The sequence below is a fragment of the Archocentrus centrarchus genome, chromosome 18 (genome assembly GCF_007364275.1).
Source record: "Archocentrus centrarchus isolate MPI-CPG fArcCen1 chromosome 18, fArcCen1, whole genome shotgun sequence".
Lineage (NCBI taxonomy): Eukaryota > Metazoa > Chordata > Actinopteri > Cichliformes > Cichlidae > Archocentrus > Archocentrus centrarchus.
In genome coordinates, this window is record NC_044363.1 from 17612116 (window position 1) to 17638491 (window position 26376).

Sequence of the window (26376 nt, forward strand, 5' to 3'; positions counted from 1 at the left end):
AGAAGATATATAGTATTTTGTGATAAAGTTAAAATATTATTTAATATTTCATACATACTAATTGTACAATGTAACAAATATTTGAAATGAACTTACTGACACAAACACTGCAAGACAATGTAATTAATAAACATTAAGTGTACAAATAAGCATTTGCAGTTACTTCACTTTTATTAATGATGTTTGAGTGATTAAACCATGTCTCTACTGATTATTTACTATTTAAAAACTTTTACATCAAATTGCGTTCATTGCAGTCATTCAGCAATAATGTTAAACCTCAGTATTGATAGAAGAAAAGAAGCCAGAAAAATGGTTCCAGGTATGTGTGGGGTCCACAAGACCTGAGTAGCTGGACGTCACATGTGTGGGTCAATTTGTACGTGACGTTGCAACTGGTTTGGATAATCGGGGGCCCCTGACTGAAATATTACCAGCATTCATAGACTGGGGTACACTGCCAGTCTAAAACCTCAGTGTGCGCTTAAAGTGTCAGTCACTTAGTTATAGTGACTGGAACAGACCATCATCTCTGTGCAAATTCATGGTTTTGTCAAAAACTGATCATTAATTTTGATTTTTCATCTGATATACCTCTATATGAGAGTTTGGGTGTTGGAATAAGTGAAGTAAAAGGTGTGCTACTGAATGTAAATGAATGGATTTTTGGCCTCAGAACCTGTCCCCCAAAACATCTGTACATGGCTATGGTTTTAATGGTACATGAACTGGGCTTTTGAGTCTTTTTTCTTGGGTGGCAAACAATATTGGAAGAAATGATACATAGAAAGTTGCTAATTACATGCTTTAATGCTACAGGAGGCAAATGAACAACTTGTGGTGGCTGAAACTATGTGCTGGTAAAATTTGTTCTCATAGCTTAAACACTTCCACAGATTCCACAGAAAGAATGGCTCAGTTTCCTCAACAGAGCCTGACTGGACCAGTATCACCTGCACAGGTTACCCACCTTGCTGAAGAGTAATACTGAGGCATTAACAAAAACACGCATTCAGTCCATTGCTTTAAAAATGAGCATATTAAATTAATTCTCTCTTTCGGTGGATTCAAAACACCAAACGGCTGTGAAATACACTCCCGGCAGCCTCTACAGTAATTATTATCTATAGAATAGAACTGAAACAAGTGGTTCTAGTGGTTATTTCAAGAGAAAATAGAAACTCAGAGTTTTAGGATCTTTGGTTTGAGCTAAAATATGTTTTCACTTAAAGCAAATCAAACATGAAATGCTCAAAGATTTCAAATGTAAAGATTTGTCAGACAGATTTTTTGACACTTTTAGGGCTTTATAAACATCTCTGAACATGGATTCACATTAATGTAGATGGCGCTCTCCTCTGGGTCATCATGCTGCCCTGATGAGGTGATCAAATGAAAGCATTTAAAAAAACAGACAAATGCAATTTTATCCACATATACATTTAATAATAGTGATCATAACTGTCAATTTAACTTTTTAATCTAACATCTTATAACGTTGTTTTAAACACCATGTAGTGAACTGGAAATAATTATTACTGACTTTAACACGAAACACAGTTATTGTGTAACTGTCAGCTCTCTGTATATCAAACCGTGTACTTTACCATTTTCAGTGTTTTCTGAAGTTCTGGCTGTCTCATAGACAAAACGATCACCTACAGCCAGAGGAAATCACCAAAGTTAAATCATTCACTTAATGTCTGTGACACTAATTTGAACACAAGTATTCTTTAAAGTATTTTTTAATGTCATCTTCTAGCTGACCAGAAATTATAATTTTATTATTGATTTTAATGATAATCCTTACTTTCTAATCCCACAACTGCCACAAACTCTGTATTAATGAAAGTGTGTACTTTACCATTTTCAGTGTTTTCAGAGCCTCTGATTGTCTCATAGACACAACGATCACCTACAGGTCAGAGAAAATCAGTCACCTCATGTCTGTGATACTAATTTAAACACAGTTTCAAACAAGTATTCTTGTTTCCTTCAACAGAGTTCAAACTGCAGCAGATGTAATAATTACAGTCTGGATGCAAAGAGCATCAGAATATTTTAAAGTAGATGAAAAACTAACCATGAAGAAGAGAGGAGTACACTTGCTGCTGATGTTCATCCTGATTGACTGTCTGGTCATTAGCACCTTTTAACAAATATAAAAGAAGACATTTACATTTTTTTTTTACATTATTATATTTTGCATATTGCTGTGACCCATTTCCACTTTATGACCTCAAGATGTTTTTAAATATTTATAGTGCAAAATATCTCAAGTGAAAGTGAAAAAAGACTAACCTCTGAACTTTCTGCAGCAATACAACAGCAGCAGCAGGAAAACAATAAATATAATTCCAGAAATTAGTCCAGTGATCATCAAAACAGGAAACAAAGAGTTTTCAGCTCTGGAATCAGCTATTGTGAAAAAAAAAAGAACTATAAATTAACAGATTGACAAACAAAATACTTTAAGAAAGAATGAAAAGGCTGATGTCAAGTATCATCCATAACAAAATGTAAATTCCTTTTTCAGCATCATTTATGTTTTTTACAGGGTTCATACACTTTTTACAGGGTCAAATTTAGGCACTTTTTAAGCACTTTCAAGGCCCATTTTCTAGATTTTCCTGCACATTAATACTGGGAAACATTCATACATACATTCTCAAAATTATTTCATTTTTAATCACATTAAAAAGATGGTATTATTCAATAAGTCACTTGACATAAAATAACTACTGATAATTAATTCTGAAATCTTTATTCTCCAGATTGTGATCAAATCTGATTTAAAACAGCTCTCCCAATCAAATTAAGCTCCATAGGCTCCGCCCAAATGCTCAAACGTCAGTTTCTTCACAGGTGTAGAATTCAGCTCTGCTTGCCTAGTTTCCTCATGAGAGTGTGAACCTGCAGCTATGGAAGCTTGTTTTAGCCATATATATATAGAGAGATAGATAGAGAGAGAGAGAGAGAGAGAGGAGAGATGAGAGAGAGAGAGAGAGACAGAGAGACAGAGAGAGGGCAGAGGGAGAGAGACAGAGAGAGACGGAGAGACAGAGAGAGAGAGACAGAGAGACAGAGAGAGAGGAAGACCGAACAGAGAGAGATAGAGAGAGAGAGAGACAGAGAGAGAGACAGAGAGAGAGACAGAGACAGATGAGAGAGAGAGATAGAGAAGAAAGAGAAGAGACAGATAGAGAGAGAGAGAGAGAGAGAGATATATAGAGATATATATAGATATACATATACATATATATACTATATACATATATATATATATATATATATAATATATATATATATATATATATATATATATATATATTATATTAAAATGAGAGTCTGAATATATACAATGAACTCTGAATATATTGAATGAAAGTCTGAATATATGGAATGAAAACTGACGTCACGGAAGCTCTTGCGCCACCAAGTGTTTTCGTTACGTAAAGCACATAATGTCGCTACAAGAAATGGCACTATGAGTCAATCTGCAGGGAATTTAGTGGCAGAAATCCTAAATAATGAGTAGCTAATTAACACCCTGGCAAATGCATGAACTGGCCAACATAATGCTAGCAGCAGTGTTCCTAATCATACTACTGATGAAGAGTTTTATTCAGTGAATCTCTCAGGTCAGACAGCTCCTGCGTATCAAGCTAACATTAAGCAGAACATGCCTTCCACATCCACATCTCAGATTCTAGACAGCGCCTGTTGTTGTGGAGGGTGCCTGTGCATGTTCTGCGTAATGTTAGCTGGCATGCAGGAACTGTCTGACCTGAGAGGTTCGCTGCATTTGGTCTTCCACGATGAAACAGTGAAGATGAACTGCAGATTGACTCATAGTGCCGCTTCTTGTAGCGACATTATGTGCTTTACGGAACGAAAACACTAGATGGCGCAGGAGCTTCCGTGACCTCAGCTTTCATTCAATATATTCAGAGTTCATTGTATATATTCAGATTTTCATTCAATATATTCAAACTTTCATTCAATATATTCAGAGTCTTATTTTAATATATATATATAATAATTTCCTAAATTGCATTCCATAATATATATATATATATATATATATATATATATATACATACATATATCCGTCCTCGAGTTGCGGACGACAATGTTTTTTATTTGTTTTTTTGGGGTTTTTTTGTTTTTTAGTGACGAAAACAAGCTTACATATATATATGCAGCAACACAGGCACACAGCAGAAACTCTGCGATGTTTCTTTGTGTGCGGCAGGTGAGTTAGGCATGCAAGTTGTTGAACTTACTCACGAGGAATGAATACCTGCACTCGTGGAATGACATTATTTGCGCAGGTTGTTTTTCTTGTGTGACTTTTGACCTAAATATAATTCCATACTCGTCTTATCCATAATTGGAATTTGCAGTTTTCCAGTGAACACTCATTAAAACTGCGACTCTCTGTCTTCAGGGGAGGGGCGGGGTCACTAATAGACTGACAGGTCACATGCAGACGTGCAGGCCAGGCAGAGAAATTTTCATTTTAGACTTTCGACTCATTTTCTTTTTCCATCTCCTAAGCAATCTATTCAAAAAAAAGGTTACAATTTCAAGCAGTTTCAAGCACTATATCCAAAATACAAGCAATTTTCAAACCTTGAAAACACAACATTAAAATCCAAATATTTTCAAGGATTTCCAGCACCCATACGAACCCTGTTTTAAACAAAACACTCACTGTACAATCAACACTGTACTAGGTCAATATGTTTAAATAAGCATCTATAATAAACGATGACAAAAAAACAATATAATCTTTGATCCTGCTCACCTTTAACTAACATCCAGCTCTGTGGTGACTCTCTTCCTGAGTATTCACACTTGTAGAAACCTTCATCAGACTTTGACACTGCAGAGATCTTCAGCTCCTCTCGGGTATCATTTTGAATAAGTTTGTCATTGTGATAGAAAAACACATTGGAAAGTATTTTTTGTGTCCTCAATCTGCAGCTCAGACTAACAGAAGCTCCTTCAGTCACAGGATGAACAGGACTCACCAGGATAGGAGCATCAGGATCATCTGTGAAGTCAAACAATGTTGTTTCAGTCAGGTTAGCTGATGTTCAAAAAAAAAAAATACAATAGTGAGAATGGACTGCACAACTAATGAAAATCAGGAATCTGATCTTTTCTTCTGTATCTTGAATTTAAAACTAATCAACATGACCAACTACAATGATGTCTGTATGTACCTTATCACCTCGGTAATAGGGTGGGCCAATCTGAATGAAACATTGTAAGAACATCGTCACATGTGCAGCGGTCATTAACATCTATAACTTTTTAAACATTTATTATAAATCCCAGTTCTTTAGTTTTCCTCCATATTAAGTTCATTTCATCATCCCCCTGCAAATGCAATGTTATGTTTTCCGTTTGCGTTGGTTTCACGAGTCACAATCATCGCGTGTCACCCATACATAACTTAACGGTCACCACAATTTGTATCCACTGCAAAATTTTGTTCAAGTAACCACTAAATACAGAGGTGGAGTAATAAATATGTAAATGAATAACTAAATAAACCCAGATCTCCTGTAAATTTTAAAAACCTTTTGAATTGTGATTTGATATGATAATGTAACCTCTTACGCCTCAAATTATTGAATGATTTTTTCCAAATAAAAATTGTCCTCTATTTTAGTAACAAAAAAATGAAGCTAACAAACAACTCTGGAGTTTATCTATTAGAAACACATAAGAGAAAAAGAAGAAGAGAGAACTGAGAATGAGAGGACACCTGAAGAATGGGATAGAAGTTTGCTGGTACTGACAAGAGTGATGAGCAGAGCTGTAGTAACTACAGAGGGATAAAGCTGATGAGCCACAGCATGAAGCTACTGCAGGGGTAGGGAACTCCAGGCCTCGAGAGCCGGTGTCCTGCAGGTTTTAGATGTGTCCCTGATCCAGCACACCTGACTCAAATGACTGAATTACCTCCTCAGTCTGCAGTCAAGTTCTCCAGAGTCCTGCTAATGACTTCTATATGTGATTCAGGTGTGCTGGATCAGGGCCTGGAGTTCCCTACCCCTGAGCTATTGGAAAGAGCTGTTGAAGCAATGTTAAGGAGAGAGGTGATGATCAGTGAGCAGTAGTATGGCTTAATGTTGAGAAAGAGCACCACAGATGTGATGTTAGCTTTGAGAGTGTTGATGGAGAGCTATTAGAGGATAAAGGTCAGAGCTTTGATGTGTCTTTATGGATGTAGAGAAACGATGGGTGCCAGGGGAAGAAATGTGATACTGCATGAGAAAGACTGGTGTGGCAGAGAAGTACATGAGGGTGGTGCAGGACATGTATGAGGACAGCGAGACAGTGGTGGGGTGTGTGGATGGCATTACAGATGGATTCAATGTGGGGGTGGGATCACAGTAGGGATCAGCTCTGAGCCCCTTCTTGTTTGCAACAGTGCAAGAGTGAAAGGAAGGGTTTACAAGATGGTAGTAAGACCTGATATTGTAATATGATGCTGTGGCAGGCAGGGCAGAGGACCCAAATGCAGGGCACACTGGAAAGGGCTAAACTCAGAATTCGGCTTTATTAACTTGAGCGCAATACATAAACAAAACTGGACGGGTGCCAGCAGCACAAGATACTAACTCACTTGAAAACTTAACTTGAGCACAAGGGCACATAACAGGAGGAACAAATGACGATGAGAATACAAAGGACAAGGGGAAAAATGCAGACAATATAAACACATCAGGGTGACAAGACAAGTGGGAACAGCTGGGCGGTGCAGGTGCACAGAATGATGCTAATCAGACAAAGGGAAGCAATACTGAACACAACATACAGAAAACAGGACATGAGGAAAATAAAACAGGGAGTAAATAAACAGGAACACAGAAACACAGACTTTACACATGAGGAGGCAGGCACACTCAGGGAATCAGAACATAACTAAACCAGCACAGGGCTCAGGAACTAAACTAAGAAAGCCTGAAGAGTCAAATAAACTAAAGCTAAGAACAAAAACCCATAACAAGGCAAAACTAGAAAACATACCAATAAAGAATCTGTTAAGGAAAACAAAACTCAAATTTGCAAAACCACAATAAACACTTCTTAACATATATAAGAGACAAGGTTAAAAACAAAAACGCAGGGTCAACAGACCCAGGATTGCGACAGCTATGATGTAAAGTTTGGATTTGATGATTTTCACTGGGAGTGACCTGAAAAGAAAAGATCATAAAATAAAATAAAATGTATTATACCCTGTACAGTGATGTTGACTCCGCTGCTGAATTCTCCTGATCCAGACTCACACCAGTACACTGCAGTACCTGACTGTGATGTGTTGATGTTACATGTGGATCCGTTAATTTCCCTCCAGTTAAAACAATACATGGAGCCCTGCTCAGTGAACTTCTTCACTCTCCACTCAGCAGAGTTTCCCTCACAGGTCAGTGAGACAGAGTCAGAGGTGAAGTGTTGCACTCTGTCAGGACTCACTGTGAGAGACGCTGCTGAATGAACATCTGTGGGAGGGGTCACTTATGGGATGGGATGATAAACCCGGAAAATCTCTCAGTAACAGAAAAAAAATATGTGAAAAAGATTTTTGAGATAGAAACAAACTGACCTGCAGACCAGACAAACTTTGGTTCACTGTGATCAGTGTGATACTCTGGGTCTCCTCTTCCAGCTCTACACACATATCCTGCTGTGTGTGTCTGTCCATCAATGATGTAGGAGTCCTGTGCAGTCCCACTGCCATCAGGTAGCAGCTCATAACTGTAGGATTTCTCTGATAGATCAGGAACAGCTTTATACCAGTAGAAGCTCCATCCTGCAGACGGATGTTCAACCTCACAGTTCAGAGTTACTGAGGCTCCAGGACTCAGCCATGATGGAGACACAGTGAGGACAGGACGGGGTTCATCTGCTCAATAAAGATTTTCTCTCAATGTTTAGTCTCTGAACACTGAATTCAATTTCACAGCAATATTGAATCCCAAATATTTAATATGAACTTTAAGAGTGAGACTACCTAAGCATCTAAAATCTCCCTAATCTCAACATGTACTAACAAAAACACATTTTTACAGCCTGTTTATATTCTCAGGTTAAAGGAGCTTTGACTCTACTTACTGTCAGAAACTGTCAGTGTGACTGAATCACTCCACTCTGTTGTTTTAAGTGAACTTTTCATTCGGCCCTTACAGCGGTAGTTTCCACTGTTGGATGATGAAGCAGATCTAATCCTGTATTCATTTTGATTTGGAGGTTTTCTGTAGCTGTTTCTTTCCCATTCATAATCCCACTCAGTGTCTCCTCCATGGATCTCACATCTGACAGTGATCGTCTCTCCTCTGTATATCTCAGTCCAGTTTGGATGCAGAGTCACAACAGCTTTGTTTGAGGCTGTTAATGTTCAAGAAAGTATAAAGAGGAATCATTTGAATAGTGAAAAGGTTCCACTTACCATAAGAAGTATTTTTGAGGTGGCGCCACTTCTCTGTTCACTGCTGCCTGCTCCTCAATTTTATTTACATTTTAGACATTGAGGGCCTTGGGGTATGGAGAGCCGTTTCATTCAAAATGAAATAAATAAATAAACTAATAAATAAACAAATAAATAAATAAATACTGCAATTGATAAATTATTAATAAATATTCCATGAAATAAATAAATATCCCATGAAATAAAATAAATATTTTTTAAATAAATTTTCATTATTATTTTTATTATTATTTTATTTTAATTTATTTCAAGATTTATCTACTTATTTATTTATACATTTATTTATATATTTATTTCATAATGGAGTTTTATTTTGTGACACTTTTATTTTGTAAAGCTATTTTACGTATTTCGGTGACTTTTATTTTTTTAACCCTTTAGCCGGAGAGAACGTCCGACTGCCGGTGTTACGTCGAGCCGCGTTTCCCCATCAGATACGGTTTCCCCAGCGTCTCTGCGCCGCCCACGCGGCAAAAATCGCGCGTGCTTGTTCAGCGCTCGTAACCACACCGCCGTGCTTGAGCCGCAAGAGAACTACGGACACCGTGAAAGCTCAAACAACGTGTTTCGGCGAAGTTGTCCCACTTTTTGCAAATGCGCTCCCATCAGATACGTGCGCTCTCTCTCTCTCTATGTTTAGATGTTTATCGATAGATAGATAGATAGATACTCCATATAGCCCATGCGGATAGCTCTATATAACCCAAACTGGGTAAACACATCTTGATAGCCTAATAACAGCCATCAGATACCGTTCCCCCTGTGTTAAACTGGGGGAACGCATCTTGATGGCCCAGGGACAGCCTTCAGGATGTGTTCCCCCAGTTTAACACAGGGGGAACGGTTTCTGATGGCTGTTATTAGGCTATCAAGATGTGTTTACCCAGTTTTGGGTTATATAGAGCTATCTGCATGGGCTATATGGAGTATCTATCTATCTATCTATCTATCGATAAACATCTAAACATAGAGAGAGAGAGAGCGCACGTATCTGATGGGAGCGCATTTGCAAAAAGTGGGACAACTTCGCCGAAACACGTTGTTTGAGCTTTCACGGTGTCCGTAGTTCTCTTGCGGCTCAAGCACGGCGGTGTGGTTACGAGCGCTGAACAAGCACGCGCGATTTTTGCCGCGTGGGCGGCGCAGAGACGCTGGTGGGCGGCGCAGAGACGCTGGGGAAACCGTATCTGATGGGGAAACGCGGCTCGACGTAACACCGGCACATCCTTTTCAAACCCCCGCTGGCTTTCGCCGCTGAGTGGAAGTTAAGCACAGATATAACTCACTCAGATGATCTCTAACAGCTGATGTTTGGTTTGATTCAGTGTTTCATTTGTTCCTCAGCAAATCGGTTTGCCTGAAATTAAAGTTAAGCATCATAACTGGATAGATTTATTCAACATTAATGTCTCACTTAATATAGTTGGAAATTAATCATTCTCTCAGCTGTATTCCTTGATGTTGAAATGTGTTATGCTTGTTTTAACAGCTTATTTTGAATTAAAGAATTAAAATTAAACCACAAAATGAGCAAAAGTTTGTTCTCTGTTTAACCAGCTGCTTTACACAGCTGTGTTTCGCACTGTTAGGTTACTAGGCGACATGAGCTACGCTGAGGTGAGGGCAGGTGACGCTGATACGAAGGCTAGACCGTCCAGTTTCACAGCCGCTCACTTCCAGCCTTTGGGCTGCGAAGGACCCGGTCTGCCGCGCAACCATTCCGTCAAGACGGGTAGCAGCTTCTCTCAATGAGTCTGAGATGCTTCTGTTTTCAGAAATTGTAAATCAGTTGAATAAATTTAGAAATAACAGAAGCATTCTGCAAAAGGCCGCCAGAAAAGTGGCATCAATTCTTTTCTTCTTCTCCTGCTTCTTCTCGTGTTCAATAGTGATGGGTCGGTCGCGAACGATCCGGCTCTAAGAGCCGGCTCCTGATAGTGAGCCGTTTCTTTTTCTTTTCATTCTTTCCTTTTTTTTTTTTTGTGGAAGCCATGCGTGATTGGTTTAAATGAATGTCAGCATATGATCGTCTACACTGAGCGGGAGGGGAGGATCCACGGACACATTGCGCTGTGAGTAAACAAACACCAGAGAAGGAGGGGCTCCTGCAAAATGCGCTGTGAGACAGGAAAGAGCCAGATGAAGTTGCACGTTACATAGAGGCTACACGCGAGAACGGTGAGGAAAATGAGTGACGGAAAGCTGGACACATTTTAACCTTATACCTCCAAACATGTCGAAGGAGACACCGCGTACTTCAAAAGTGCCGGCGTTTGCGGACTTCCGGTCACAAATACCGTAATACCACTACATGACTGTGGTGTAATTTCTGAGCTTTCAGGAACCGTTTGAATTTTTTCGATAGCACGAATGGTCGCGGAGTTATGGTGAAAAGCCAGCTGATCAAGTTCCTTTGACCAGCTGACTCTGCGGTGAGACCCTATGTCTTAATCAGCTGTTCACGGCTTGTAAGGTCAGGAAACCCGCACTTCAGCAGCGATCGCCTGGCGTTAAAGGATTATTCTGTCAGTGTAGACTGCAAATTTAAAATTTAATATCAAGCAGGCTGCACAAACAACCTACATAGGTATACTGTATACGAGTTGTTCATCCCTCAGTGTAATTAGAAGAACAAAACAGGGCAGGTCATCAGGCAGGAGAAACAGGATCAACTCCTCAAAGGCCCTTTGTGTTTCTGATTTCCAATATTTTGTTTTATAATTTGTATTTGGAGCACTCTATTATATGTTGAGTATATAAAGAAATGTTTGATATAGGCCTAATGTATGTTTTTACATTAGTAATTCATTTTACACTTTTTTTTTTTTTTTTAAATTAAAATCTAAGGAGCCATTTGGGAGCCTAAAGAGCCGGCTCTCTGAAAAGAGCCGGAATTCCCATCACTACTGTTCAATATTTTGAAAGCTAGTTCCTGTTTTACTCCTCTGGGTCGCTGACCTCTGACCAGTGCCGCCCCACAGATAAAACTCTGCCCTCTCATTTGAATGTAAGAACATGAAATAAAAAGAGCTTCAAATGAAAAACGGGGTTAAATAATAAAAGCTTTACACAATAAAAGTGTCACAAAATAAAACTCCATTATGAGATAAATAAATGAATAAATAAATAAATATATATAAATAAATAAATAGATAAATAATAAATAGATAAATCTTGAAATAAATAAAAATAAAATAATAATAAAAATAATAATAATAATGAAAATTAATTAAAAAAATATTTTATTTTATTTCATGGGGATATTTATTTATTTCATTTTGAATGAAACGGCTGTCCATATTTGGGGGGGCAGTGTGGATGGGCGCTGTTTTTCAGCGCTTATATTACATCTGTCCCTCCAATTTTTTTTTTTTTTTTTTTTTTATAGAGCCTGTCATGTCTGGCACTGTTTGCAAGCAGAATTGTGATCTGAATGCATTGTTGTGCCAAACATATTTATTCTTCCACGATAAGCTCTATAGAGTCTCTATGAGCTTTTCTTGTTAATGTTTTGTGTTTTTGTTGTTTGTTTGTTTGTTTGTTTTATTTTATTTTATTTATTTATTTATTTGTGTACATATACATTTAATTCCAGTTGACAGGCTGGGGGAGAAAAAAAAAAAAAGAGAGAGAGAGAGAAAAGGGAGGAAACAGAAAAAGAGGACAGAGCACCACTACACTAACCAAAACAATTCAAATGCTGCAACTGCAAAAAAACCAGAAAAAAGACAACATACCAAAACAGAACAAGCAATACCTGGAAAAATAACTATGTGGAAAAGGCAAAAAAAATGAAGCATGGTTGTATAACAACAACAATTTTGTTATGCTGTGATTGCGTTAGTGTCTGTGTCATGGAATGCACTTACCAACGAGGTCAGAAAGCCGCCGCTCCGCCCACAAGGAGCCAGAGGCAGGCAGAGAAGGACCCAGGAAATCGGAGCCATCCGCAGCCCATCAAGAGCCATGAAAACCCGCGGCCGCACATTCCAGCGACAACCGCATACCCACCCCAGCAGAGGGGAGAGGGAGGTCCCAGATGGAGCCCCCCCAGTCGAGGGGCAAGGGCCCCAGGAAATTCGAGGCATCAGGAACCGGCCCCCCAGAGGCCAACCCCCCGTGCAGGCCGGCGGCAGGGCCCAGGTGCCCAAGAACCGCCCGACAAACTGCAGAGCCCCCCCCCCCCCCCCCCCCCCCCCCCCCCCCCCCCCCCACGCCTGAGAAGCCGCCACAGCCCCCAGGAGAGCAGGTCGACAACCACGCCAGAACATCCAGCCCGGCTCAGGAACCCCAAGGCACCCACACCCCGGGGAAGCGGGGGACGCAGGAGCGACCACCGAGAAGCAGCCGGGAGGCAAGGCACAAGAAGGCCCAGATTCAGGTCCAGCCATGCACACACGTATGCACACACACTCACCCACATATGCTCATGCACACATTACTGCAAACAGCAAAATTGTGTGTATGTGTGTATATGTATATGCGTTTGTATAGACATGTGAATGTGTGTATGTATGTATGTATATCTTTGAGTATTTTTCTTTCCTTTCTCCCCTTTGCCCCCCCCCCCCCTTTTTCTTTTTTCCCCCTCTTCTCAATCCCTTTCCTTATTGCCTGTCAGACGTGGCATAAATAACTAATAAAAAATAAAAATACAAACATTAACAAGAATAGCCTATAGAAAACTTAGAGCTGTTCTTGTAAAAGCAAATATGTTTGGTACATCATTGCATTCGGATCATCGTTCCAATTGCGAAAACAGCCAGACATGACAGGCTTTAAAAAAAAAAAAAAAAAAAAAAATTTTTTTTAATTTTCTTACATATAAATTACAATCAATGTATTTAACATTATTAAATTTAAACTCACCGACTGTGTCAATCCTGACTGACTCACTGTACTCTGTGTAGTAAACTGGGTCTCCTCTTCCTCCTCTGCACCTGTAGAGTCCTTCCTGTGAGACTCTGATTTGTCCATTTGAGCGGAAAACTGCATCTTGTGTGGTCAGAGGTTCAGAGTGTTTCTCATCTCTGTACAAGTAGTATTTCCATCCAGATGATGATGATGATGATGATGATGATGATGAGTCCACAGAGCAGGTCAGGGTCACACTGCCCCCTAATGGAACAGCTGTGTAATCAGCTGTCAATTCAGCCTTTGGTTTAGCTGCAATTCAGTTTAAAACAAGAACATAACAAAATGACTGAATCAGATTAATTTAAAGAACAGCATGGAAATATGGAAATAATAAATAACTCTGATGATGAAGCTACAACAAATTGTAGTATTGTTGCATTTATGGTGTGAACATGATCAGAGTCAACTACCAGTTGTATGCTCAAAGTTTGAGCTAAATGCCTTCCCGTAGCCACATATGCTTTGCATTCAGGGATGTGCCAGGATAATATAAATGTGCAGAGTACATAAATGGTCGTACAGGCTAGCAACCAGCCATAAAATTAATGTAAATTCTTCATGTTGTTCACTAGACCAGACCACGGCACTTTCTTCCTGCATTTATTTTTGTTACTCCCAACCCAGACACACCTAACTAATGTGCACACTAGATGTTCTCGCATGGTTTGTAACAATACTGAAAAGGTTCCACTTACCATAAGATGTAATGCTTTTTTCTTGTTCTTCTTCTTACATCTAAATTACAATCAGTTTATTTAACATTATTAAATTTAAACTTACCGGCCATGTCAATCCTGACTGACTCGCTGTACTCTGTGTAGTAAACTGGTTTTCCTCTTCCTCCTCTGCACCTGTACAGTCCTTCCTTTGATACACTGATTTTTCCATTTGAAAGGAAAACTGCATCTTGTGATGTCATAACAATATAAGTTTTCTCAAGTCTAGACCAGTAGTATTTCCATCCAGGTGATGATGATGGGTTCACAGAGCAGGTCAGGGTCACACTGCCCCCTACTGGAACAGTTGTGTTAGCAGCTTTCAGTTTGGCCTTTGGTTTAGCTGCAGTTCAGTTTAGAACAAGAACAGAACAAGAAAATGAATCAGAACAATTTAAAGAACTGTATGAAAATATGTCAATAATAAATATCACCAAACCTTAATGGTGGAGTTACAACAAACTGTACCACTCTCACACCAAATTCTCATTTTATCATTTCAGTCTACACTGTCATTTTTATTTAGTTAGTTATATTGACAATCAGTAGTGGATATTTCAGATTCTACTATGTATTTAAAACACTTTACTGATGAGCACTGACAACACAACTGTAGAAGGAATTACATTTTCTACTGCAGTAGTGAACACTTTCAAATCCATTTCAGAAGAAATATGGAAATTAAAATCTCTGAATTTCCCAATTTCTAAAAAAAAATCTTATGCAAATGTAGCGCAACCACACCTATGGAACTGTTTACCCTGCCCAGGATAGGGTCCCTGCGGCCCCACCCTGGATCCAGGCCTGGGGAGGGAGTTCAAAGGAGAGCCTCTGGTGTCCGGGCATTAGTCCGTGGTTCCCGGGTGGATGCAACCTGAAGAGACGACACAGGCCCGTCCTCCTGTAGGCCCACCACCCGCAAGAGGCGTCGTAGGGATCAGGTGCAGTGTGTGTCGGGCGGTGGCCAAGGGTAGAGGCCCTGGCGGACCAATCCCCAGCAATTGAGACTGGCTATTGGGTCATGGAATGTCACCTCTCTGGTGGGGAAGGTTCTGAGCTAGTGCATGAGGTTGAGAGATACCGGCTAGATATAGATGGGCTCTCCTCAACACGTGGCCTGGGCTCTGGAACTAGTCTCCTGGAGAGGGGCTGAACTCTGTTCCAGTCTGAAGTTGCCCTCAGTGAGAGGCAGCGAGCTGGAATGGGTATTCTTGTATCACTTGCTGCCTGTACATCGGAGTTTTCACAGGTACATGAGAGGGTTGTTTCCCTGTGCCTTCAGGCTGGGGAACAGGTACTGACTGTTTGCCCTTGAGGGCCGATTGACATTTCAGAGTACCCACCCTTTTTGGAGTCACTGGACGGGGTGCTCGAGGGTGTGCCATCCAGTGACTCTACTGGGAGACTTCAATGGTCACGTGGGCAATGACAGTGAGAACTGTAAGGGCATGATTGGAATGAATGGCCTGCCCGATCTGAACCCAAATGGTGTCTTGTTATTGAACTTCTGTGCAAACTGCAGTTTGTCCATAATGAATACCACATTTGAACATAAGGATGTCCATATGTACACATGGCACCAGGACACCCTAGGTCGCAGGTCGATGATCGATTTTGTAATTATATCACAGATCTGCAGCCATATGTTCTGGACACTTGGGTGAAGAGACGAGCTGACCTGTCAACTGATCACCACCTGGTGGTGAGTTGGATCAGGTGGCGGGGGAGGATGCTGGAGAGACCTGATGCAGCTAAACGTCTTGCGAAGGTGCGCTGGGAACGCCTGACAGAAGCCCCAGTCTGCGAGATCTTCAACTTTTACCTCTGGCAGAACTCCGACAGCATTCCAAGGGAGGCTGAGGACAGTGAGTCTGAAAGGATCATCTTCCGCACCGCCATTAATGAGGCTGCTTCTCAGAGCTGTGGCTGTTAGGTGGTTGGTGCCTGTCGTAGTGGCAACTCCCAAACCAGATGGTGGTCACTGGAGGTCAAGGGAGCCATCAAGCTGAAGAAGGAGTCCTATCGGGCTTGGTTAGCCTGTGGGACTCCAGAGGCAGCTTACGGGTACCAGCAGGCCAACCGGAATGTGGCTCGGGTGGTGGCTGAAGCAAAAACTTGGGTGTGGGAGGAGGTCGGTGAGGCCATGGAAAGACTTTCAGATGGCATCAAAGTAATTCTGGCAAACTGTCAGATGACTCAGGAGGGGAAAATGGTGCTCTGCACACAGTTTATGATGCGGGTGGAGTACTGATGACTTCAAATGAGGCTATAGTCAGGCAATGGAAGGAATACTTCGAGGATCTCCTTAATCCCACTGACACGCCTTCTGTAGTGGAAGCAGAGTCTGGGGTCAAGGGGGGATGACTCGCCCATCACTGGGGGTGAGGTCACTGAGGTGGTTACTGGTGGCAGGCCCCTGGGGTGGACGAGATTTGCCCGGAGTTCCTGAAGGCTCTTGATGTTGTAGGGCTGTCTTGGTTGACACGCCTCTGCAACATCATGTGGAGATCTGGGGCGGTGCCACTGAATTGGCAGACCGGGATGGTGGTCCCCATATTTAATAAGGGAGACTGAAGGGTGTTCTCCAACTTCCGGGGGATCACACTCCTCAGCCTCCCTGATAAGGTTTATGTCAGGGTGCTGGAAAGGAGGGTCCATCCGTTAGTCAAACCCAAGAGGTTCAAGATTCAAGAGGAACAATGTGGTTTTCGTCCTGGTTGTGGAATGCTGGACCAGCTCTTTATCCTCTCGATGGTGTTCAAGTGTGCCTGAGCGTTTGCCCAACCACTCTACGTGTGCTTCGTGGACTTGGAGAAGGCATTCGACCGCGTCCCTTAGGGTATCCTGTGGGAGGTCCTGCGGGAGTATGGGATGTCTGGCCCGTTATTGCAGGTCATTCAGTCTCTGTGCAACTGTAGCGAGAGCTTAGTGTTGGACTTCGCCGTTTGTCACTGATTCTGTTCATAATTTTTATGGACAGAATTTCTAGGCGTAGCCATGTGGTGGAAGGCTTCTGCCTTGGCGGCCTCAGAATCTCTTTGCTCTTTGTGGATGATGTGGTCCTGTTGCTTCATCAGGTGGTGGCCTCCAGCTTGCAGTGGAATGATTTGCAGCTGAGTGTGAAGTGGCTGGCATGAGAATCAGCACCTTGAAGTCTGAGGCCATGACCCTCAGCTGGAAAAGGGTGGAGTGCCCTCTGTGGCTCTGGGACAAGTTCCTGCCCCAGGTGGAGGCGTTTAATTATCTTGGGGTCTTGTTCCCGAATGATGGGCGAAGGGAACAGGAGATTGACAGGTGGATCAGGGTTGCATCTGCAGTGATGAGGACAATGCACTGGTCTGTTATGGTGAAGAGGGAGCTGACCGTAAAAGCGATGCTGTTGATTTACCGGTTGATCTACGCCCCTACCCTCACCTATGGTCATGAGCTTTGGGTAGTGACTAAAAGAATAAGATCACAAATACAAGCAGCAGAAATGAGCTTCCTCCAAAGGGTGTCTGGCTTCTCCCTTACAGATAGGGTGAGGAGTGAGACCATTTGGGAGGGGCTCAGAGTAGAGCCACTGCTCCTCCACATCGAGAAGAGCCAGTTGAGGTGGCACAGGCATCTGAATAGGATGCCTCCTGGGCGCCTCTTGGGTGAGGTGTTCCGATCATGTCCTATCGGGGTAGACCCAGGACACGCTCGAGAGATTATATCTCTCGGCTGGCCTGGGAACGCCTTGGGGTACCCTCTACATGAGCTGGTAGAGGTAGCTGGGGAGAGGGAAGTCTGGGCTTCTCTGCTTAGGCTGCTGCCCCCGGGACCCAGCCCAGATAAGCGAAAGAAAATGGATGGACTTCACTGCTACATTTATTTAACAGCTGTAACTACAGGTTTCTCACTGCTCTTGAACACAAACTGATATTTTACTCATTTTAAGAAAGGATTTTTTCAGTGTACATATAGTATGTAACAGAGTCTGCTCCTCAGTCCCCAACATGAAAAAGAGACAAATATCAGAATACATGTTCAAGAGGTCATCTTTCTACAACATGTGGCAGCCTAACAGAGAACTGAGAGTGTGTGTAAACAAAAAAAATTAACATAGCTATATAAAACAGAAACCTGATGATAGGGTATTTCTTATGTAGGTGCATCCACTGAGGGAAGCATCCTTTGATGTTTATTAATAAATTGCTTCTAATGGCCAAAAGCACAATATAAAGCCATAATGTTATATTTATTGTATGTAAAATATGCTGAATTCTCGCTGTCTTACTAGGCTTATAAAAGTCATCATTCATCATATCATCTCTCAGAAATTTAAAAACAACATTCAAGTTAGACTGAAAACATAAAAAATTTAAATAAAAGAATATGTTTGTATATGTATATGTTTGTATTTTATACATATCAGAACCGTAAACTTATCACCTGTTGGCAAACCTAATTTCTTACTGTCTGGCTGCATATAGTAAGCAAACAACATTAGCCTAATGTCAGTGTTATGTTAACAGGAGCAAGTTAATTTGAAGACTCCACTTTGACAATGTTCTTATTTTTATATTGTATATTTCCTTAATCTGCTTATGTTACATATAAAGCACCTGAGTAACTCCAGCTGTTTCTAGCTGAATGTAGTTTAGCTAAAAGTAGTTTATACGTGGAGTATTTAACAAAACTGCTGCGGGATCTGTCTGGGTACACCCAGTTGAGGCTGTATGACATGTCATGTTCAGATTCACATTCAAAATTTGGGTTTTATTGTGTATATATGTGTGTGTGTGTATGTGTGTGTGTGTGTGTGTGTGTGTGTGTGTGTGTGTGTGTGTGTGTGTGTGTGTGTGTGTGTAAAAAAACATTAAAGTTGTCATTAATATGAAGAGGACTAATTATATGAACCCAACTCACGTGGCAATAGTAGTTTGAGTGCATCGCTCCATCCGGTTATGAGATAGTCACTTCTACCCCGACATCTGTAGTCTCCACGGTGGGACACTAATGCCCTGCTGACTGTGTATTCACTGGATGATGGAGGGGTGTTTGTGTTGGGTAATGTCCATTCATATTTCCACTTAGTGTCTTCACTTCCGCGTATCTCACACTTGATGTGGATCAGCTCACCAGTGAATATCTGAGTCCAGTTGTTTTGCAGCGTCAGTATGACACTGTTGAGAACTATTCACACCAAAAATAACAGAATAAAAAAAAGAAATGAAAACTAGCATGAAAAATCATGTTAAGTATATAAATGAATGTTACTGTGTTCTGTTTCAAAATGCTGTTTAAGTCAAATACTTTAAAGAACATTTTGAAAATATTTTTTTCTATCTTGGTACTATTGCAGGCTTGACAATGTCAAGGCGGCTGTGCAGCAGGCAGGAGGCAGACCCAAAATGTAGGACTTGGAAGACACAAAAATACTCTGGGATGTAGAAGAGAAGCAGATTATCCAAAAAAACAAAACAAAACAAAAACTAAAGAATTATCAGGAAAACATGGAACAGAGGAAAGCACAACTATGAAGGAGGATCAAGACTGTGAGAAAAAGGTGTAAAAACAGCAGAGAAAAACTAACATAATGACTTAAAAGGAAGTTAAACTAGACAAAAGATACAGAGAACAGTTACCAAAAAACAAAAACAAAACAAAACAAAAAACAGGAAGCGAGTGATAACTGAACGAGAAGACAGGAATAACTTGACCAAACAAACAGAGATGAAGACTGAGCCAAACACAGAAACACCAGAGAGGCTGTCATGATTCAGCTGTGTGAGTCTGGATATGGACCCAGTGTGCAGGACTTGGGAGGACGTGTCCTTGAAAAGAGCTTTAATGTCAGAATTCATCAAAGCAAAAAAAAAAAAAAAAAAAGTTCAGAGCTATTCAATTCAATTCAATTCAATTCAATTCAATTCAATTCAATTCAATTCAATTCAATTCAATTTTATTTATATAGCGCCAAATCACAACAAACTGTCGCCTCAAGGCGCTTTGTATTGTGGGTAAAGACCCTACAATAATACAGAGAAAACCCAACAGTCAAAACGACCCCCTATGAGCAAGCACTTGGCGACAGTGGAAAGGAAAAACTCCCTTTTAACAGGAAGAAACCTCCAGCAGAACCAGGCTCAGGGAGGGGCAGTCATCTGCTGCGACCGGTTGGGCTGAGGGGAGAGAAAGACATGCTGTGGAAGAGAGCCAGAGATTAATATCAATTAATGATTAAATGCAGAGTGGAGTATAAACAAAGTAAATAAGGTGAATGAGAAACAGTGCAATATGTGAACCCCCCAGCAGACTAGGCCTATAGCAGCATAACTAAGGGATGGTTCAGGGTCACCTGATCCAGCCCTAACTATAAGCTTTATCATAAAGGAAAGTTTTAAGCCTAATCTTAAAAATAGAGAGGGTGTCTGTCTCCCGAATCCAAGCTGGAAGCTGGTTCCACAGAAGAGGCGCCTGAAAGCTGAAGGCTCTGCCTCCCATTCTACTCTTAAGTATCCTAGGAACCACAAGTAAGCCAGCAGTCTGAGAGCGAAGTGCTCTGTTGGGGTGATATGGTACTATGAGGTCTTTGAGATAAGATGGTGCCTGATTATTCAAGACCTTGTATGTGAGGAGAAGAATTTTAAATTCTATTCTAGATTTAACAGGGAGCCAATGAAGAGAAGCCAATATGGGAGAAATATGCTCTCTCTTTCTAGTCCCTGTCAGTACTCTAGCTGCAGCATTTTGGATCAGCTGAAGGCTTTTCAGGAAGCTTTTAGGACAGCCTGATAATAATGAATTACAATAATCCAGCCTAGAAGTAATAAATGCATGAATGAGCTTTTCAGCATCACTCTGAGAAAGGATGTTTCTAATTTTAGAAATATTGCGCAAATGCAAAAAAGCGGTCCTACATATTTGTTTAATATGTGCATTGAAGGACATATCCTGGTCAAAAATGACTCCAAGATTTCTCACAGTGTTACTGGAGCCCAAAGTAATGCCATCCAGAGTAAGTATCTGGTTAGACACCATGTTTCTAAGATTTGTGGGGCCGAGAACAAGAATTTCAGTTTTGTCTGAATTTAGAAGCAGGAAATTAGAGGTCATCCAGGCCTTTATGTCTTTAAGACATTCCTGCAGTTTAACTAATTGATGTGTGTCATCTGGCTTCATTGATAGGTAAAGCTGAGTATCATCTGCATAACAATGAAAATTGATGCAGTGCTTTCTAATAATACTGCCTAAGGGAAGCATGTATAATGTAAATAAAATTGGTCCTAGCACAGAACCCTGTGGAACTCCATAATTAACCTTAGTGTGTGAAGAAGACTCCCCATTTACATGAACAAATTGGAGTCTATGAGATAAATATGATTCAAACCACTGCAGTGCAGTACCTTTAATACCTATAGCAAGCTCTAATCTCTGTAATAAAATGTTATGGTCAACAGTATCAAAAGCTGCACTGAGGTCCAACAGGACAAGAACAGAGATGAGTCCACTGTCAGAGGCTGTAAGAAGATCATTGGTGACCTTCACTAATGCTGTTTCTGTACTGTGATGAATTCTGAAACCTGACTGAAACTCTTCAAATAAACCGTTCCTCTGCAGATGATCAGTTAGCTGTTTTACAACTACTCTTTCAAGAATCTTTGAGAGAAATGGAAGGTTGGAGATTGGCCTATAATTAGCTAAGACAGCTGGGTCAAGTGATGGCTTTTTAAGCAGAGGTTTAATTACAGCCACCTTGAAGGTCTGTGGTACATAGCCAACTAATAAAGACTGATTGATCATTTTTAAGATTGAAGCATCAATAATTGGAAAGACTTCTTTGAACAGTCTAGTAGGAATGGGATCTAACAAACATGTTGCTGGTTTGGAGGAAGTAACTATTGAAGTTAACTCTGAAAGATCAACTGTAGCAAAAGAGTCTAAACAAATACCAGCAGTGCTGAAAGCAGCCGAACATGAAGAATAATCTTTGAGATGGTTATGAATAATTTTTTCTCGAATGTCTAAAATTTTATTTGTAAAGAAATCCATGAAGTCACTACTAGTTAACGTGAAAGGAATACTCGGCTCTACAGAGCTCTGACTCTTTGTCAGCCTGGCTACAGTGCTGAAAAGAAACCTGGGGTTGTTCTTATTTTCTTCAATTAATGATGAATAGTAAGATGTCCTAGCTTTACGGAGGGCTTTTTTTATAGAGCAACAAACTCTTTTTCCAGGCTAAATGAGCATCTTCTAATTTAGTGAGACGCCATTCCCTCTCCAGCTTTCGGGTTATCTGCTTTAAGCTGTGCGTTTGTGAATTATACCACGGAGTCAGGCACTTCTGATTTGAAGCTTTCCTTTTCAGAGGAGCCACAGTATCCAAAGTTATACGGAGTGAGGATGTAAAACTATTGACGAGATAATCGACCTCACTGGGAGCAGAGTTTAGGTAGCTGCTCTGCACTGTGTTGGCACATGGCACTGAAGAGCATAACAATGAATGAATTAGATCCTTAAACTTAGTTACAGCACTTTCAGAAAGACTTCTACTGTAATAAAACTTATTCCCCACTGCTGTGTAATCCATTAAAGTAAATGTAAATGTTACTAAGAAATGATCAGACAGGAGGGGGCTTTCAGGGAATACTGTTAAGTCTTCAGTTTCTATGCCATATGTTAGAACAAGATCCAGAGTATGATTAAAGTGGTGGGTGGGCTCCTTTACATTTTGAGAGAAGCCAATTGAATCTAACAATAGATTAAATGCAGTGTTGAGGCTGTCATTCTCAGCATCTACATGGATGTTAAAATCACCCACTATAATTATTTTATCTGAACTGAGCACTAAATCAGATAAAAAGTCTGAGAAATCAGACAGAAACTCTGAGTAAGGACCAGGTGGACGATAGATAATAACAAATAAAACAGGTTTTTGATTTTCCCAATTAGGATGGACAAGACTAAGAGTCAGGCTTTCAAAAGAATGAAAACTTTGTCTGGGTCTTTGATTAATTAATAAGCTGGAATTGAAGATTGCAGCTAATCCTCCTCCTCGACCAGTGCTTCGAGCATTCTGACAGTTACTGTGACTCGGGGGTGTTGATTCATTTAAACTAACATATTCATCCTGCTGTAACCAGGTTTCTGTAAGGCAGAATAAATCAATACGTTGATCAATTATTAAATCATTTACTAATAGGGACTTGGACGAGAGAGACCTAATGTTTAACAATCCACATTTAATTGTTTTATTTTTTGGTGCAGTTGATGAAGCTGTATTATTTATTGTTTTTGAATTTTTATGCTTAAATAGCTTTTTGCTGATTTTAGCTTTGGTTTTTGGTGGTCTGGGAGCAGGCACCGACTCTATGGGGATGGGGTTTTGGGGGGATGGCAGGAGGAGAGAAGCTGCAGAGAGGCGTGTAAGACTGCAACTCTGCTTCCTGGTCTCAACCCTGGGTAGTCAGTTTTTAGGAGGGTTAATAAATTTGGCCAGATTTCTAGAAATGAGAGCTGCTCCATCCAAAGTGGGATGGATGCCGTCTCTCCTAACAAGACCAGGTTTTCCCCAGAAACTTTGCCAATTATCTATGAAGCCCACGTCATTTTTTGGACACCACTCAGACAGCCAGCGATTCAAGGAGAACATGCGGCTAAACATGTTGCTCCTGGTCTGATTGGGGAGGGGCCCAGAGAAAACTACAGAGTCCGACATCGTTTTTGCAAAGTTACACACCGAGTCAATATTAATTTTAGTGACCTCCGATTGGCGTAACCGGGTGTCATTACTGCCGACGTGAATAACGATCTTACCAAATCTACGATTAGCCTTAGCCAGCAGTTTCAAATTTCCATGAATGTCGCCTGCTCTGGCCCCTGGAAGACATTTGACTATGGTCGCCGGTGTCTCTAGCTTCACGTTTCTCAAAACAGAGTCGCCAATAACCAGAGTTTGTTCCTCGGCGGGTGTGTCGCCGAGTGGAGAAAAACGGTTAGAGACGTGAACAGGTTGGTGGTGTACCCGGGGCTTCTGCTTAGGACTACGCTTCCTCCTCACCGTCACCCAGCCGGCCTGTTTTCCCTGCTGCTCGGGATCTGCTGGGGGGGAGCTAACGGCGGCTAAGCTACCATGGTCCGCACCCGCTACAGGGGCCTGGCTAGATGCAGGATTTTCCAGGGTGCGGAGCCGAGTCTCCAGTTCAGAAAGCCTGGCCTCCAGAGCTACAAACAGACTACATTTATTACAAGTACCGTTACTGCTAAAGGAGGCCGAGGAGTAACTAAACATGTGACACCCAGAGCAGGAAAGTGCAGGAGAGACAGGAGAAGAAGCCATACTGGTAGTGAGTCGGCTAAGGGCTAAGCTACTAGCTGAGCTAAGCTAGCGAATTTCTAAAAACAAATAAAGTGAGTAATGTGAATACAGGTGATTCAGCAAAGAGTATGCTATTTAAAGTAGGTGAAGATTACACTAAAATATGTTATTATCCAGATAAATCAAGTTATACAGATATAACAGCTAACAGACAGCAAAACACTGTGCTCCGAAACAGGAACAGGAAGTGATACAATACTGCAGTGAGAGCCAACACCAAGTGACCAGTGACTAGGACTGTGACTCTAAACAAACTGGGAAAGGAACAAATGCAGTCAATCTATTGTGCTATATTATCATGTGAGATCTGAAATAATGGTGCATATAATTGATTAACATTGGCTTCAATGACTTATACAGTATGTAGTGATGTGAGTGTGAAACTGAAGCTTCGATACGTGCTTCGAACCCTGCTCCTTAGACCCACTGTTTCAAAGCTTGCTTCAGGGCGAAAACGATCACGTGACATATGACGTCCGAAGCAGCAACTGTTTCATTCCCGAAATTAATCACCTGACTGGTCCCCCCCCCCCCGTAGTTACACAAGCACACCCACTTAATGCCATGTTTTCCCAGCACTCTGCTCAATAACACAACACACACATTCATCCATCATTATTTGTAAACAGAACCTGATATTGTGATATTTGGTCTTAACGTGTGTGCCTCAAACAATGCAAAGATGCTTCAGATCATTGAGTTTTATGCATGTTTAATTAAAACCATTGCACTTTTCCAGGAGAGGGCAGTATAATTGAAGCTTCGAGTAATTAACCCATTTTCGAAACAACTGGTTCAAGTGGTTCAGTGCTTCACAAAAGCTTCATTTGCTCATCACTACTTATAAGTTCCAGTAATTCTTTTTTCCTGCTGCTCCAGTTCTTCCTTGTTTGAGCAGAAGAGGAGGTGGAGGGTGGAGCTGGTTTAAGTGCCGAGGCCAGTCAAATGGACTCAACCATCTGTTGTGGCCACATGTGTTTTTTTCAAATATAGTTACACTCTGGTTGCCCCTGTGGCATTTAAGCTGGTTTACTCCATTAATATATAGGTTGAGCTGCCTCTTATTTGGGGAGGTCAGTTAGTTCAGTTATTTTGTTAAGCATAGTTTTTTGTGTAAAGTTGTGTTTAGCTGATCTCGTTTTGGGCCCATTGATTTCTTGAGTTTGTATTTACATTACTTTTTGTCTTTTTTGGGTATAATAAAACCCACAGTTTGAAAATACACCTGTGCCTGTTTGTTCTTGGCAGCTTGGTCCCTGATACACTGCAGAATGAAATATCCAGAATATTTTGTTTGAAACAAAATAAACTCACCAGTTTCCTGAATGGTGACTGGACCACTTTCTGTTAAGGTTGAATTCCTGTCTTTTCTCCTTCCTCTGCAGGTGTAGATGCCTCCTTTAGAGATACTGATCACTCTGTCTGATTCATCAGATATTGTGGACTTCTTCTCAGATGAGCTTTCTCTGAACCACTCATATTCCAAATCAGCAAACTCTGTCACATTACAGGTCAGTTTCACTGTGCCCCCTGCTGGTATAGTTGAGCTGTATGCAATGAGAGTGGCCTTGCCAATTTCTGAGAGTTCAAAAAATAAATAAATACTGCCTGTGATTGTTCAGAGAATATTAAAATATATCAGTTATCTGATCCCAACATAGGGTTGGAGTGACATGTTCAACAGTCTGTAGTTTAAACAATTATCAAAACACTGATGCATGAATATAATAAGAAGTCAAATTGTATCCATCTTTCCACACAAAGGCTTGAAGAATAAGTCTCATAACAAGCATTTCAGTTCCACTTTTACTTCCATTTGTTACCCAACTGTTTCTCACTTTGGCACCTCTTGGAAACGACTCCAAAAAACCACACAGCAGACAGTACAT

The 26376-nt window shown here is 40.9% G+C and overlaps 1 protein-coding gene across 1 annotated transcript; it reads right to left on the bottom strand.

Annotated features, from left to right (window-relative positions):
• Positions 1-203: 203 nt before the first annotated feature.
• On the bottom strand, positions 204-26376 carry LOC115797055 (obscurin-like). Its single transcript, XM_030753535.1, has 12 exons — positions 26334-26376; positions 25802-26065; positions 19036-19302; positions 8137-8409; positions 7628-7927; positions 7260-7523; positions 4811-5059; positions 2302-2406; positions 2084-2149; positions 1865-1915; positions 1608-1658; positions 204-1376 (listed from the first exon to the last, which is right to left on the bottom strand). The coding sequence occupies exons 1-12, from the start codon at positions 26374-26376 to the stop codon at positions 1300-1302; spliced, it is 2010 nt and encodes a 669-aa protein (XP_030609395.1). The 3' UTR covers positions 204-1299.

What these genes read in the sequence shown, in the direction of transcription:
- LOC115797055 (XM_030753535.1), bottom strand. Translation starts at nt 26,376, where the DNA reads ATGTACTGTCTGCTGTGTGGTTTTTTGGAGTCGTTTCCAAGAG. An exon ending in TTTGGAGTCGTTTCCAAGAG is followed by an intron (nt 26,066 to 26,333) that starts GTGCCAAAGTGA and finishes TTGAACTCTCAG; the next exon opens with AAATTGGCAAGGCCACTCTC. An exon ending in TTCAGAAAACACTGAAAATG is followed by an intron (nt 1,377 to 1,607) that starts GTAAAGTACACG and finishes TCACCTCATCAG; the next exon opens with GGCAGCATGATGACCCAGAG.